This window comes from Trachinotus anak, unplaced genomic scaffold, assembly GCF_046630095.1.
Source record: "Trachinotus anak isolate AG129_WGS33_773 ecotype Australia unplaced genomic scaffold, CSIRO_AGI_Tana_v1 ptg000018l, whole genome shotgun sequence".
Lineage (NCBI taxonomy): Eukaryota > Metazoa > Chordata > Actinopteri > Carangiformes > Carangidae > Trachinotus > Trachinotus anak.
Window position 1 is genome coordinate 58,198 of NW_027273869.1, and position 15,243 is coordinate 73,440.

The 15,243-nt window shown below is 42.7% G+C and overlaps 1 protein-coding gene and 1 long non-coding RNA gene across 2 annotated transcripts; both read left to right on the forward strand.

The window, feature by feature from the left end:
* The first annotated feature begins 1,130 nt into the window (after positions 1 to 1,130).
* LOC139635242 (uncharacterized) lies at positions 1,131 to 6,132 on the forward strand. The gene is made up of 4 exons (XR_011694146.1): positions 1,131 to 3,183; positions 3,339 to 3,674; positions 4,568 to 4,697; positions 5,905 to 6,132. It is a non-coding gene; the product is annotated as an uncharacterized lncRNA (long non-coding RNA).
* A 2,440-nt stretch (positions 6,133 to 8,572) lies between these two features.
* Positions 8,573 to 10,299, forward strand: spast (spastin). Its single transcript, XM_071502839.1, is given in 4 exon segments — positions 8,573 to 9,185; positions 9,187 to 9,614; positions 9,617 to 9,701; positions 9,703 to 10,299. Coding segments are annotated over 4 exon segments (843 nt in total). The 5' UTR covers positions 8,573 to 8,922; the 3' UTR covers positions 9,770 to 10,299.
* Positions 10,300 to 15,243: the final 4,944 nt, after the last annotated feature.

The following is a 15,243-nucleotide window of genomic DNA, read 5'->3' on the forward strand; positions in this document are numbered from 1 at the left end:
ATCTGAAAATAGCTGTGCACCGACGCTCCCCATCTAACCTGATGGAGCTTGAGAGGTTCTGCAAAGAAGAATGGGAGAAAGTGCCCAAAAATAGGTGTGCCAAGCTTGTAGCATCATACTCAAAAAGACTTGAGGCTGTAATTGAACCAAATAATAGGAAAATTAAATGTGGATGATTGAATATCAGATCACTCTCATCTAAATCTCTACTAGTCAATGATCTGATAACTGATCATCATATAGATCTGCTTTGTCTGACTGAAACCTGGCTGCAGCAGGATGAATATGTTAGTCTGAATGAATCAACACTCCCCACTCATGTTAACGTTCATATCCCTCGAAGCACAGGCCGAGGAGGAGGGGGGGGCAGCCATTTATCACTCCAATTTATTAATAAATCCTAAGCCTAAGATTAATCATCATTCATTTTAAAGCCTTATTCTTAGTCTGTCACACCCTAACTGGAAAACACAAAAACCAGTCCTACTAGTTTCTGAGCCTATTGGCATATAAAAAAAGTCTCCATAAAGCCAGAACATCCTATTATTCATCATTGATAGAAGAAAACAAGAACAATCCCAGGTTTCTGTTCAGCACTGTAACCAGGCTGACAGACAGCTACAGCTCTGTTGATCCATCTATAACGTTCCAGCAAGGCTGTTCAAATAAGTTTTTCCTTTAATCAACACCTCTATATCAAGTCTGATTAACTTATCTTTATCAACTGGTTATGTACCGCAGGCTTTTAAAGCTGCAGTAATTAAACCTCTACTTAGAAAGCCTACTCTTGATCCAGATGTTTTAGCCAATTATAGACCTATATCCAACCACCCCTTTATTTCCAAAAACCTTGAGAAGGTCGTTGCAAACCAGTTATGTGATTATTTGCACAGGAATGGATTTTAGAGTCCATCATGGAACAGAAACAGCTCTGATTAAGGTTACCAATGATTTCCTCATAGCCTCAGACAAGGGATTTGTGTCTATACTTGTCCTGCTAGATCGTAGTGCTGCATTTGACACCATCGATCATAAGATTTTATTACAGAGAATAGAGCATATAGATTTATAAACAAATCTCTTCTTCAGTTCACTGGAAGCCAATGGAGAAATTTAAAAAAGGATTGCTTCAGGATTTGTTCACCATAAAACACCATGAAAACAACATAGGTATGTCCTTACGACTTGAAAGACTAATTTCTCATCTGCCCATCCACAATTCTCTCACAGTCTAGTGTCTCTGGCTTCGTCTCCCTTTAAAGAGTCACCTTAGGAAAACTAGTGCAAGTTGGTTGCAGATGTGAAAATGTAGCTGCACACAGCCAGATAAGTCAATTATTTACTAATATTATAATGAATCCACTTCTGACATTGTCATTGAAGCAGGGTTTAGACTGTGTAGTGCAGGAGCCCTTTTACTGTCATAATTTTACCAGCACAAAAGAAAAATTCACACCTAATATGAGCTCACACTGAACTGTATCTCTTCAGCATCATCATCATCATATTGAACTATAAGACAAGAACTAAGTGTGTTTGTTCCCTCCTCCTTTGTTATCACTTGGCAGGCACAGTACATGTCTGCCATGCAACTCACAACCAACCACATCTCTCCTCCTGGACCCCCACTCATCCCCTTTCCCATGGTCAGTCAACCCAGTCGAACAGTTGATGGTGGTAGTGGTGATGCTGCTGCTGCTGCCTATGTCCAAAACTTCATGACTCTATATCCTGGGCAGGTGGGGCCCAGTGATCAAGCAGTGGTTTCCTCAGTCTCTCAGACATTATCCCATGATCCTCTGGGGTCAGGACATGGCCTCAGCAGCACCTATGGTTCCCTCATTCTTGGACAACACCTCTGCACTGGATGAGACTGTAGCGCCACCTGTGATAATACACACAGCCTCCTCTACTGTCACAGCCAGTGATTCAGCCACTACCTTCAGCCATGGCTCAGAGTATGGCTACATGTCCACACAACCTCCACCTCCTCCGTCACAACTCCAACCCATGGCTCCATTGCCTGCCACCCCTGTACAACACCCTCAGACTTTTGCCATGCATCACCCCTTTCTGTCATCCAGTGCCAACAAAAACTGCCCTGTGCAAAGGATTGCTCCTGCAAACACCCTCCCCCATCCCACCTCAACCTCACAGGTTTGTTGTGTCTGGTCTCAAGGTCAAGATGCTGATTCTGCAGTTGGAGAAATTGTGCATTTTCACATTGCTGATATGGCAGTGGAGCTGTGTCACTTTAACTTAATGACCACAAGATAGCGCTGAAACCTTTCTTATTGAGTCATGCTTATTAACACTGATGGTGATTTCAAATTGAATGGTATTGGTATTTGGCTAAAGTGAGAAAATAATCTCCTTAGCAGTTAGTTTGTTTTCTTCATGACTGGAAAGCCACAGAGGAACCAAGCAGCGGGGACTTGTTTGTCAAAAATGATCGTTTTTGCATGTTCATCTATGATACACACAAAACTAATACTGTTATGCCTTATTGTCAATGTTCATCCTCAGCCCCTTTTTCAGGTCACGCCAATGCTGCGATGGTTACACCAACAGCTCTCAACGCAGATGTAGTCCCTAATACTGGAGTGGTCATCACTTCGTCTCATATTAGAGGGGTATGTTTTCAGATCCGTCATCCTCACTTCATTTTCTTCGTGTGTGTTAGATCAAGTTCCCAGTCCCCAGTCACTCATCAGCAGCAGCACATCTCTGGTAAAGCATGAACAGAATCAGGGTTGTGTCTGTTTATGTTTCTTAATAAAAAATTACTTGCAGGTGTTATTGCTTCATTATTGTGAGCATATTATTACTTGAATAACATTTTGAGTTTTCACAGGCTTGGGCTGTCCCTAAAAATGTTTTCAATGAAAATTAAATGGCCCTTTATGTGTCATGTGGATGGAATGCCTTAAATGCCAATGATAACAATAGAGTAACACAGACCTGACACAAGTATAACCCTTTTCATAACATCAGTAGCATTTCCTTTTCCTGTGTAATATATGACACACTTTCAGTAAGTCTGTGTGTAATGTTTCCACTGCTGTTGTGTGACAGAGCTGAAGGACAACACACATATCTGCTGAGCAAAAGAGACGATCAAACATAAAAACTGGCTTTAAAAGACTCTGCAACCTGATTCCCACTCTAAAGTCACAATCAAATGTAAGTATACGTACTCTTCATAAAACATCAACAACAGATTCGGGGCATCACTATTTCTTTGCAATGCTTGCGCACAGTATTTGCTTCAAATATTGTTGTACATATTTAATTTGCTTTCTCACTTTCTACCATATTCATTAACTTTGTGCATTTAGAGCAGTTATGCAGTCACAGTGCAGAAGACAGTGGAGCACATTGGGAAGCTCCAGCAGGAGAGGCAACAGTTGCAGGAAGAGGCTAAGAGACTACGAGAGGAGATAGAGGAGCTCAACACGTCCATTCAGTTCAAACATCATACATGTTTCACCCCTCCTGTGTTATGCAAAACTCTGAAGTCTTTCTGTCTCCTGTCACTGCTTTATCACAGCTTGTGTCAGGAACAGCTGCCTGCAACAGGGGTGCCCATCAGGCGGCAACACTTCAACCACATCCAAGAGAAGTTCAATGAATATGTAAAGAACCGGACTCTTCAGGACTGGAAGTTCGGGATTGTATCCTTCGATGGAAGAACTCTTACGATGTTTTCTGCTTATTAGTAACTCAGAGTACGGCGTAAGCATTTTGTTTTGATGTGGAATGCTTTTATGTCTGAGAGTCAGCCTGTTCATATCAGACTGATACATATCAGAATGATTATTTGCTCTGTCATGCATTGTAAAGGTAGACGTAATGATAGGAAAGGTCACTCAATGGAAACATTTTAAAGTCTTCCAGTAACTCTTGAGGAAAGCCAAGCTACCGTCACGTCAGGCTACACAGCCTTATTTAAAGTTTGTTCGGTGGCCACAGCGCCTCGAGGATTTAAATAATAAATACAAATAAGCAGAAATGAATTGTTTTCACACTGTATTTTTAAGGGAGCGGCATTTGGTTGGTTATATAACAACTTGTCTAGGAAAGCAGAGAAACTACATTTCAGGCAGAATTTCCCAGCATTTATATGGTGACTGGTGTCTGTTTCCCTCTCTGCAGGGCGTCGTTTACACAATGAGCCACTCCTAAAGCAAATCCAGCACCAATCACCAATCATTCAGCAACCATGTATTTGTTGTCAGGGCCACTAATTATATCTGACAGAGCTCCCAATGTCTTTAGACCTACAGTGTATAAGGTGTGCAGTAAATCCATGATACCAAGACGATGCACAGTGTGCATTTCGATTACTGCTTTTACTTATCATTTTTTTCCATTACCAAGTGTCTCAAAACCCTGAGTCATACTTGAACTGACAAGAAAAGGTGTTATCAGTTACATAGTTCTCAACTAAATGAAGCATGGTATGATAAAACAAGAGGACGTACAAGTTAGATTCCAGTGCTCAAACATTTGGTGAGGCAGACCTCCCTCTGTAGTATAACTGACCCTTGAGCGTCATCAACTCTAGTTCAGCATCAGTATCAAGCCTCTCTTTGAGTCATTCAATGGGATGGTGTCAACTACAAGCAGAGCTGAGCTGTGTCGGACCACATTGCAATGGTTTGATCGTCACTGTTCCCTTCCAGTGCTTAGACCTAGTAAGTAAAAGACTATACTTCATACACCCACACAAATACACACTCACTAGCACAGACACGCACAAAGGTGTTCTACATCATCAGTTCACCTGCTCTATGGTTGCAATGAAAATGATTTATAGTTGCGGATCACTCACACCCTAGAGGGACTTCCTTCCAGCTGCATAGTGTTAGATCACTACTTTGTGTAATTATGTTTCGCCTGATTATCTGCTTCTATCTGTCACTATCTTTGTTTTTTCCCGCCTTCTGTTATCAAGCAACCATAACATGACAGGAAATTTAGCAGTGTCTCATTTATAATAATGCGGTACTGTCCACTTAAATTTAATGATTCAAATCTCTCAGTGTCCTGTAGCCACATCACCAATTTTAAGACTTCTTCAGCATGACACACGAGGTTCTCATACATCCTTGAAAATCTAGGAGTGTTTAATGCAACAGTAATGAAAAAATCATGGTAAATGACAAGTTTGCCATTGCCCCTCAAAACATTGAACATAAAATTGTGTTTCACAGCAGCATTTCCTAAAAGAGGATTTTAATGTCCAACAAAATCAGGCTGAATGTCAGCAGCCTGGCAGGTCCCATTCAATTTTTACTTTTCTTGCAGCAGGAATTAGCTGAACTTAGTGCTCAGTCCAAGGACAGTAAGATTGTTTTTGTTTTGGTGTTTCATTAGTCTCACTAGTATAACTAGTCATGTGCCAGTATTACATTTTCAGTTTGATTAACTTGGACAAAATGCAGCTTTTTACACATAGCACCTTGATAATTACTTTAGTCTGGCTGTTTTTAATTGAGGCCATTTCCAGCTGCGGCAGACAAAAAAAATAGACCCAGTATACAGTACCCGCCCAATTCCAGACACATGACTGCAGACAACTCATGATGCCCATTAGTAATCCTGCTCTACAGGGTTTATAATTAGGCTGCTGTTTGCTATCAAATTCACTTTGTCAACTTTACTAGGTGACAAGATGAGTGGCATGTTGTCAGCCTGTTGCGCTGCCCCCATGTGGCCAAAAAAATGAATGCAGGTTTCATGCAATAAAGACTGTAACACAAAAAAATGATACATTCATAATATTTTGCAGTTGTTTGCAGTTGTTTTTGCAACTGGTTTTCTTTCAGGGCCTGTTTTTAAATATTCTATATGTTTTACTCTCAGGTCATGATTATTAAATTGTGATTTATTGTCTTTCAGTGGTGCTGAGTACCCTTCGCCAGCTGAGCACAACAACGTCCATTCTCAGTGATCCATCCCTACTGCCCGAAGAAGCCATCCAGGCTGTGACACACACACACACAGACGTGTAACCTTAAAGCAATCCAGCAAGGTCACCTTGTCTCCTGCAGATCCCCGACTTCCAAGGAAAAAAAAAAAAAAGATAAATCCAGGCGAGGTCTGGCTTACTTTCACTGGGTATGTACGATGGTCATACATTTGTTCTGTTGTGCATGGATACTTGGGAATGATGCACACAGGGAGCCCTACCTTTGACAGTATGTTTATAACAATTGTGAAAAAATTGCTTTTTATCATAGAATATCTGAATGACAGCATCTACTACTACCTCCACCTACTTTGGGTGAAGATCTTCTAAATACTTTCTTGGAAGATGGTTCTTGTGGTTTGCTTTTTGAACAACAATTATATTTGAATTTAAATCACTTTTATAATGTACAAACACCATTGTGTTGAAAAGGGAAATATTGAGTGACTCATCATTTTGTGTTCTATCTCAGATGTATAGTATGGATATATGGTTATGATGCTTTTTTCACAAGTGTAAGAAGTAAATGTGGGTTTTTTTTAGGAACAGTTTGCAGTTTGCAGTTTAGGTTTCCTCTTTTGGAAAAACCTCCCAGAAAGGCTTCACACCAGAATGTAGGGGATTGCCTGAAGCATGGCCAAGTTTATCACTCATGGGCTTCTTTATACCACATCACCAGAGAGATGAGAGCTTTATCATCTTTAACATCCTCCATTTACTCAGGTGAATGTTGTTTTGCCAGTGAACAACAGTGGTTTTCCATCCATGCTGAACTACACCTTCATACATCGCTTGCTCTGCCCATTTCTAGTGGAAATGATACAAGAAAGCAGTCACTTTACATATGTGGGTTTATTACACTTTACATACTGGGCAGGTCACAGCATAATGGGGCAATATTACTTACAGCTCTCATAGGGAGCATAACTGAAATAGCAGTACAGACTATAAATATACTATTTTCACATGTACAGTGTTCCAAGAGCTTATCTGAATGCACAGTAGCTGTTTTTTCTGTTCTTTGCTGGTCACTCAGGGCTGAGCTGGTGAATTTCCATTCAGTTATGAACAAATCGAGTCAGGATTCCTGCTTCCTCAGCAGGAAGATACATATTTCTGTAAGGGCACAGGTCACTCATCCATTCAGTTCATTTGTTGTAACTGACATATTTGATAGAGCACTTTGCTCTGCTCACAGTGCAGATTTAGTCAGCATGTGTGACATACATTAATGTCAAAGTGCCCCTACCTGTGAGAGCTGCAGGCTGATTTGTCTTTTTTTTTTTCATTTGTGGTTCAGCACTTCTCAGGCAGATGTAGGTTTTCTGACTTGTATTTTTCTTTTCTTTACTGCAGCTTAGCAACTTAGTTTACTCTTGAGTTTTACAGTATCAGAAAACACCACTTTTATTTGATGAATGTGCAGCTTTTATGTGCAGTCTTTTATTGTGAATTCCAACTGTCTTGTAATGGGAAATGTTCCCTTTCAACAGCTGTGGGAGAGTGTATTAGAAAGGCTCAAATAAACCTGGAGTTGACCTTTGACCTCTCAATTGAATGGGGTAGGACTTGGTTTCATCGCTCTGCCACCTTCCTGTCAAAAGATATTCACAAAAAGCCAGCTGCACCCAAGGGTGCACCTTCTACCAACACCCCCTATCATTACAGGAATTCATTTGTATTGAAAAGGGTTCAAAATTATTTTTTTTTAAACACATTAATTGGCATATGAACATTTCATTCATGAAATTTGGGATCAATAAAATCACAATAAATGAGAATTAAACATTTAATTGGCACATAAAGAGTTAAAAAGGGCGTTGAATACGTTTTATAATACAATAAAAACAACAATATACAATACATACAATATACAACACCAAAACCTAAAATACTTGCCTTCAGGAAACCTTACCCTCTGCTAACACTAGAGTTAGGGTTAAATTGACTGTATTTCAATTTCATGGGCTGTTTTGAGGCTAAAATGAGTGCTTTTTACTGATCTGTAACTGCAGGTTGAATGATTGCTGTTTTTTCCTCAGGTGGATGCAATGATGTATTTTGTCCATTAGATGGAGACACACTCCACCGGGCTCCTTGTCCGCTGGTCGGTACCGGAGATACAGCCATCATCCTGAGGCGAAGCGGTACCCGCTCCGTGTCCCGTCCTTGCCGTCAGCGGCTCGTCGCGGCCCGTCAGGCTGCGGAGAGGAGGAGGAGAGTCGGGGTTCCGTGATGCCGTGATGCCTCCGTGAGCTCCGCCGAAGAAGAAGGAGACGCGGTGAGTCCGGTCGACTTTTACCGGTGAGCGACGTCACTGAGCGAACAGAGCGGCAGAGATGGACAGAGTGCAAACCGACGCGGCTTCCGGAACAAACATTTCAAAATAAAAAGCAGTGACCAAACTTTGCAGCGCTTTTATGGCTCATTTCCAACATCAGACTCAGGAGGAGAAACTTTTCGTATGCTGGAGAAGTTGTGTTAGTGTTTTATACTGAGACTGCACAAGATTCCTGGAGAATTACTGAATAGTTTTACTCCTTCAGAGCTTGTTTGTTTCACTGGAAACGTTCCAGCAGTTCAGGTGTTTTTAAGGTCAGGAAAGATTGGAAATCACTGACACAGCCTGTTTGAAAAAGAGAAATCTCTTGTGTTTAATAAAATAAAAACATTTTATTCACTATTAAAATGCAGGTAATTTATTACCTCCATCAAGAAGGTCATGTTTTACCTGAGTCTGTTGTTTGACACCGACCTTGGTCTGAGTGTCATTCAAGTTTTAAAATAAAGTTTATTTATTTGTCCTTCTAAAAAGGTGATATACAGTTTAAAAAAACTTCATAAAATAGTAAAGTGTCCAGACTTAATTACTTTTATATTTATTTTTGTGAAGTTTTTTGTTCCGTTTTGTTGTTCTTTGTTTTTTTTTTCGCCACTGGGTACTGACCATGACTGTGGAGACGACAGCAGGAGCAGTCAGCAGCGGAGCGTCTGTGTACTATGAAGACATTGTGGGACAGGATCTGACCATGCAGGCGCTCCAAGAGACGGTCATTCTTCCTGCCTTAAGACCGGACCTCTTCCCTGGCCTCAGAGCTCCGGCACGTGGTCTGCTTTTATCTGGACCACCCGGAAATGGAAAAACTCTGCTGGCCAAAGGAGTCGCCACCGAGTCAAAGGCCACGTTCTTCAACGTCAGCGCTGCCAGTTTGAGAGTCTGAGAAACTCATTCAAGCACTTTTTGTAGTTGCCAGAGAATTACAGCCCTCTGTCATCTTCAGCGACGAAGTGAACAGCTTGCTGACTAAAAGGAGGGAGGGAGAACAAGACCACATTCACAGAGTCAAAACCGAGGTCCTGATCGGCTTTGACGGCGTTCAGTCAGGAGGAGACGACAAGCTGCTGGTGATGGGAGCAACCAACCGGCCTCAGGAGCTGGATGAAGCAGCACTGAGGAGCTTCCCAAAGAGGGTTTATGACGCTTTACCAGATGAGCAGACTGGGTTCAAGCTGCTGAAACATCTTCTGGAGAAGACCAGGAATCCTCTGAGCGACGAAGACCTGTGGGATCTCGCAAAAGCAACAGAAGGATATTCAGGAAGCGATCTGACATCGTTGGCCAGAGATGCTGCGCTCGGCCCATAAGAGAGTTGTGACCTGAACATGTCCGGTGTCTGGCTGCTAACGAGATATGAAACACCACAAAGAAAGACTTTGAGGACTCTCTGACATCCAACCACTCTGGAGATGTACACCAAATGGAACAAAGAGTTCGGAGACACAACAGCTTTTTAGTTCATTCTCACTTGTTGACAAAAGAAGAAGAAGAAGGTGAATCTGCACCGGCCATTAAGGAAGACCAGCTCAGGACAGGTCAGACTACTTGAAGAGTTCATAAAGGGCAGAACGGAGGCCTCACAGCAGGGAGGTTGATGTTTTCAGTCAACTGAGCAGCCGCCTTCCGTCTGTGTGGAGATCTCATCTCCTCCTCGTGCATCGTGGGTTTTCTCTGGGTGCTCCAGCTTCCTCCCACTGACCTTTACATAAACTAAAAACAGATAAATAAAAATGTTTGCATTTTAATATTTGTCTTGTTTTTCTCATCATTTACTGTCAGAGGTGCTGTTAGAGCAGTGAAACTAGACTCAGAGCCACGAGAGGCTGATGGAAAGTGATTAGTCTGGAAAATGTTTCATCATAAATCAAAGTATGAGTCAAATTTAAATTCTGACCTGAGGATGGTCCCAGGTTAAAGGTCGGAGCGTTACTACAGAGTTATTACAGTTCATCATGAGGGGACCATGAACGTCCACTCAGTAGTTGTAGAGGTGTGGTCAGACCAACAGACTCTGAAAACCAACAGAGCCACTCTGTGACTGTGGCTCAACAAGACTCCTCCATTAGTGACCTGAACAAGTCACAGCTGTTCACACCCAACCAGCTTCAGTTCAGCATCAGCGGAGATGAAGCGACTGCCTCAAAATAAACAGACACTTTAACCCATTAAGACTGGACGAGACTTGCAGGGTGAGATGTGTAGTATATCATTACGTTGTTTTTAAGACGTGACCAATGAAATGCTTTGTGATTCACTGAAATTTGTGTGAGGAAGGTGAAATTCATCATGGGAAATGTATTTTGTTTGGACAATAGCTGACGACCTGAGCCAAGGGAGGGATACTGAAGCAGGTTATAGTAGTTACCTGCACCAGACACTGACTTCAACCTGCTAAGCGGCTCAGGGTGAGATATGTCGGAGGAGGAGGATGCAGCCTCTGAAGGATGTGGCCCCTGATGCGGCCCCATTCAGCTGGTTTCACGATGAGATGATGACAGATGTTTCCAGAGATATGCAGCCATGGTGTAGAAGAAGAAAACCATGTCCACCGCTGAAAGCATCCACAGGAGGACAGTCTGCAGCAGGTATGGTGGCTCAGCAGGGACAAATCCCTGTGTGAGAGACATCAGTTTAATGATGGAGTCAAATGACTCCATCTGTGAGCTGATGGATGAACAGTCTGCGTAACCTTCACACGTCCTTCCATCCTCATCCTTTCATTCTTCCTCATCCTCCTTCACATATCTCTCCTTCTTCCTTTCCTTTGTCCCTTTCCCTCTTCTTTCTTCCTCTTTTCCAACCTTCCTTACATTTCTTCTTCTTTTACTACCTCTCCATCTTCTTCTTCTCTTCACTCAGCCTCATGTTTGTCTCTTTTTCACCTTCCTCTCTGCTTCCTCTACTCATCCTCCCATTTCCTTCTTTGCTTCATCCTCTTCTTGTTCTTCCTCTTCCTCTCTTTTCCCTCTTCTTTTTTTCTTGTTTTTTCCATTTTCCTTCTTTATTTATTTTTCTTGTTCACTTTATCAGTGTAGTTATTTTGTTTCTTCAGCTTCTCACTTTTTCATGTTGGTTGTTGACAACATGAATTTATTTCTTCTTTTTAGTATATTAATATGTTGGTCCTGGACTCCACACACACACACACACACACACACACAGATCTCCCTGCTCCTTGTATTACCTCTTCTTCCTCTGACAGACCTGATTCCCTGCTGTTTGATGACAGTTATCTGAGAGACAGTCACACAGAGACTGAGACACACTGGTCCCACAGAGTTTCACTTCATGCTCGTGCAGATCAACATGTGTTCACACGTGATCTTCTCAGAGCTGCAGCTTCTCAACACCGTCGCCCATCAGTGTTTATCCAACATGAATGGTTGCTGTAGGGATGAACTATCTGATGATCTGATACTGTGGACGATCTTACTTCGTCACATGATCTACTTTTCAGAGGAGTCGAACAGATCACCTTGTTAAAGGTTCTATATTTAGATAATTAATTTCAAAAGTTCAGTCGCTGCTAACAGACCATGTTAACTGTTCAACAGCTAGCTGCTAATTCTAGCTGGCGTCCTTGCTCTGCAGCTTCTTTGAGTTTGGCACATGAACCAGTTCTCGACTCCATCTGCAGGACCAGAAACCTGCCTAACAACAAAACTGCTCTTTGTTTTCAACCGTAATAAACAACATGAAATATTTCCCCCTCATCCAAATAGTTCCTGAGGTCCAGTATGACCCCTGGAGCAGGAACTGCTTTACATCAGCATTTCACTTTGTTTTGTGGTCGAATCATTGGATTTCACTTCTGTCCCCCTTAAACTTTAGGAAATGAGTGTTGATCTGCTTCTTTATTGCTGGAGGACAAGTGGTGACGGAGTTTACAGCTGCAACATCACTTGGTTCAGCAGCGATGAACAGTTGTGTGTCATCAGCGTAACTATGGAAACATACGTTGTGCTCTCTGATGATGTCACCGAGGGGCAGCATGTACAGTGAGAATAATACAGAGCGAGGCAGCAGGTGTCACATGATCTCAGAGGCTGGTGTTTTGAAGGTGAGGACATCAGGGTCAACAGGGTCACTGAGGTCAAAGGACAAACACTGAGACCTACTTTCTGATTATTTCAGTGCAGTGGTTTGATGCCTGAAACTCTTCCAGGATGTGGTTTTCTTTAAGAAAAGAGTTTATCTGCACTGAAACTGAATCTTTTTAAGTATCTTGCTGATGAATGGGTTTGGATATCGGCCTGTAGCTGGGCTTCCTCACTGAGGCTTCTCCTACAGCTGTTTTGAAGGCACCTGGGAACGGACCAGTTCAAAGAGATGTATTTATAACTGCTTCCTGTTGCCAATCATTCATCTGGGCTCTGCAGAACTCTACAGTTTTTCATCACCGTGGGACCAAACCTCTCTAATTTCACATTTTAATTACAGCAGAGCAGCAGAGACGAGCAGCAGAATACCAAACATCTCCTCCTCCTCCTGCAGTTCATCTGTCCACATACTGAACAGTCAAATTAATAACAGCGAGTTTCCCTGCAGCACTGCTCAGCCTGGGAGTCTGCTCAAACAGCTGGGAGGCACCAAACTTTAATCAATACAATTACGTTTCTACCACAGTTTAATTTATGTTAAAGTGATGCTGGGAATCCTGCAGCATGTAAACAAATCTGTCTTCAGTCGTCTGTGGTGTAGGTCAAGTAGTTTCTTTGGGTTTCTCCGAGTGTTTTAGTTCCAGGGAATCATCAGTATTATCCTGTTGCAGTAATGGAGGGAAATAAAGAGAAAAGGATGTTGAAGCAGCTCACTTGTTCAGATGTGTTGAGATTGTTCAGATGTGAAATGGAAAAAACAATGCACTTTTTATTTTTTCTAAAATTAAGTTCTTTTTTATTTTAGGATGCAGATTAGTCTGAAGCTCTGTTATGTAGTTATTATTATTATAACTTTCATTGAAATGAGAAAGGATTTCCTCCTCACTGATTTGGAGTTTCTGGCTCCATCAGCTTCTATCAGGGGCTGTTCACAGCTGCAGTGTTTCTAACTCAGCTCATTGTCTAGAGACTTGTTTTCAAATAGTCTGAATATAAACCTGGTCCAGGTCTGGAAAGTGTCACAGACAGTCCACTGAGCAGCTCTGGTTTCCTGCTGCTCTGAAGCTGGAGGAAGAGGAGGAGCTTCAACACACTGAGCCCCGCCTCCATTACAGCAGATAAACTACTGTGATGACATGAATCATTATTACTGAAGGAGAGAGAGAGAGAGAGAGAGAGAGAGAGAGAGAGATTAACATGTAATCGACGATAAACAGGAGTGACTGAAAACAAGGCTTTGTACTGAAGTCCAGCTGGAACCAGTTAAACAGAGGAGTCAGACATAAAGAGCTGCCTCTGGTAAAGGTCTGTGACCTTCTGGAGTCCAGGTCAATGAAAGTCTGTCTCTGGTGCCCAGGTGGCTCACCAGGTGGCTCACCAGGTGGCTCACCTGGCGGCTCACCTGGTGGCTCACCTGGCGGCCAAAACCCAGAAAAAATAACTGAAAAAAATAAAGATATTCTGTCTCTTGTAACTTTCTCTCTGACTGATCATTTTATAAGTAAATCCAGCTCAGTCTTTGTCCCTATTTATGTCGTGTTAATAAAATCAGGATTTGACCGAAGTCCAGACATGTCCCAGGTTTAGACCTGGTCTTGTTTTCAGGTCTCAGCAGAAGTTTCAGACAGAAATATGTCAAACTCCGGACTGGAGACAAAACCCAAAGCGGCCTGCTGAAGATTCAGCTCTCTCGTGTCAGATCAGTTTAAAGTCTTCAGGGACAGGTGCGACAGAAGAGAAACAGAAACACCTGCAGAACTTCTGAAGCTTTGATCAATTCTAAACACAAAAGATCCAAACTCTCCCTGGAGCTCGTTAATGGAAAAGCTCGTTTGTCGAAGAAGCTGGAGTGTGTGTTCCTGCGGAGCCTGTTAACCTCTGAGCATTAGCAGAATAACGTGTGCAGGGTGAACTCTTCCTCTGACGGCTGAGACGGGCTGTGGAATGGCCTCTGAAGAGGCCGAGGACCAAGCAATTAGTCAGAGCCGAACAGATGCTCTGGGCTTTTACAGCAGACAAGGAGAGGGACGCCACGGCGCATGAAGACGGGAGGGCATGAAGATGAAGAGGAGCAGGAGGAGTGGGGGGGGTGTATAAATAAATACTGAGACAGTCTGACGTCCACACTGTTGTTTTCATTGTCTCCTCATTTACACACAAAACTGTGTGTTTGTGTTTGTTCTGCGAGTCTCTGCACCAGTGACGACGCGGCTGTACAGGTGTGTGCAGGTAAAGTACAGGTGTTGGGTGAGGTGTGATTGGTTCAGACTTCTCTATAGAGCAGATTTCTCTCTTTATTTCAGCAGATTCTCAGACCAGGGGAGACAAACAGGCAGAGTTTCAAGAAGATGACAAAGAGAAGGTGAAGTTCACTGAAATAAGTTTTTAAAGTCGCAGCACAGACAGTGGCTGAGGGCTGAGAGGGGGGGTAGTTAGTTATGAAAACCTGTTAGTGAAGTAGTGTGTTCATGTGTGTGTGTGTGTCAGCGTCTCCGTCTCCCTCCAGCTGCTGAAACACTGCCCGGCTCTGAGTTATCCTGTTTCCATGGTGACGCTGTGCTGAGAACAGCAGAGATCAACACTGTGCTGAGTCCGGTTTGTTCAGGGCCCCGAGGGCCCCGAGTGTCTGCTTCAGCTGCGGCTGGTGGAGGGAACTCTGACGGCAAACACTCAGTCAGCAGCCTGTACAGCAGCTTCCCACCTTTTTACTAACTGATCGTCTGCAGCCCTGAACACACAGCAGCTGATTCTGCATGAAACTCACACACACACACACACACACACACACTGTGTCAGGTCTATCTATCATCAGTTCACCTGCAGACTCAGTT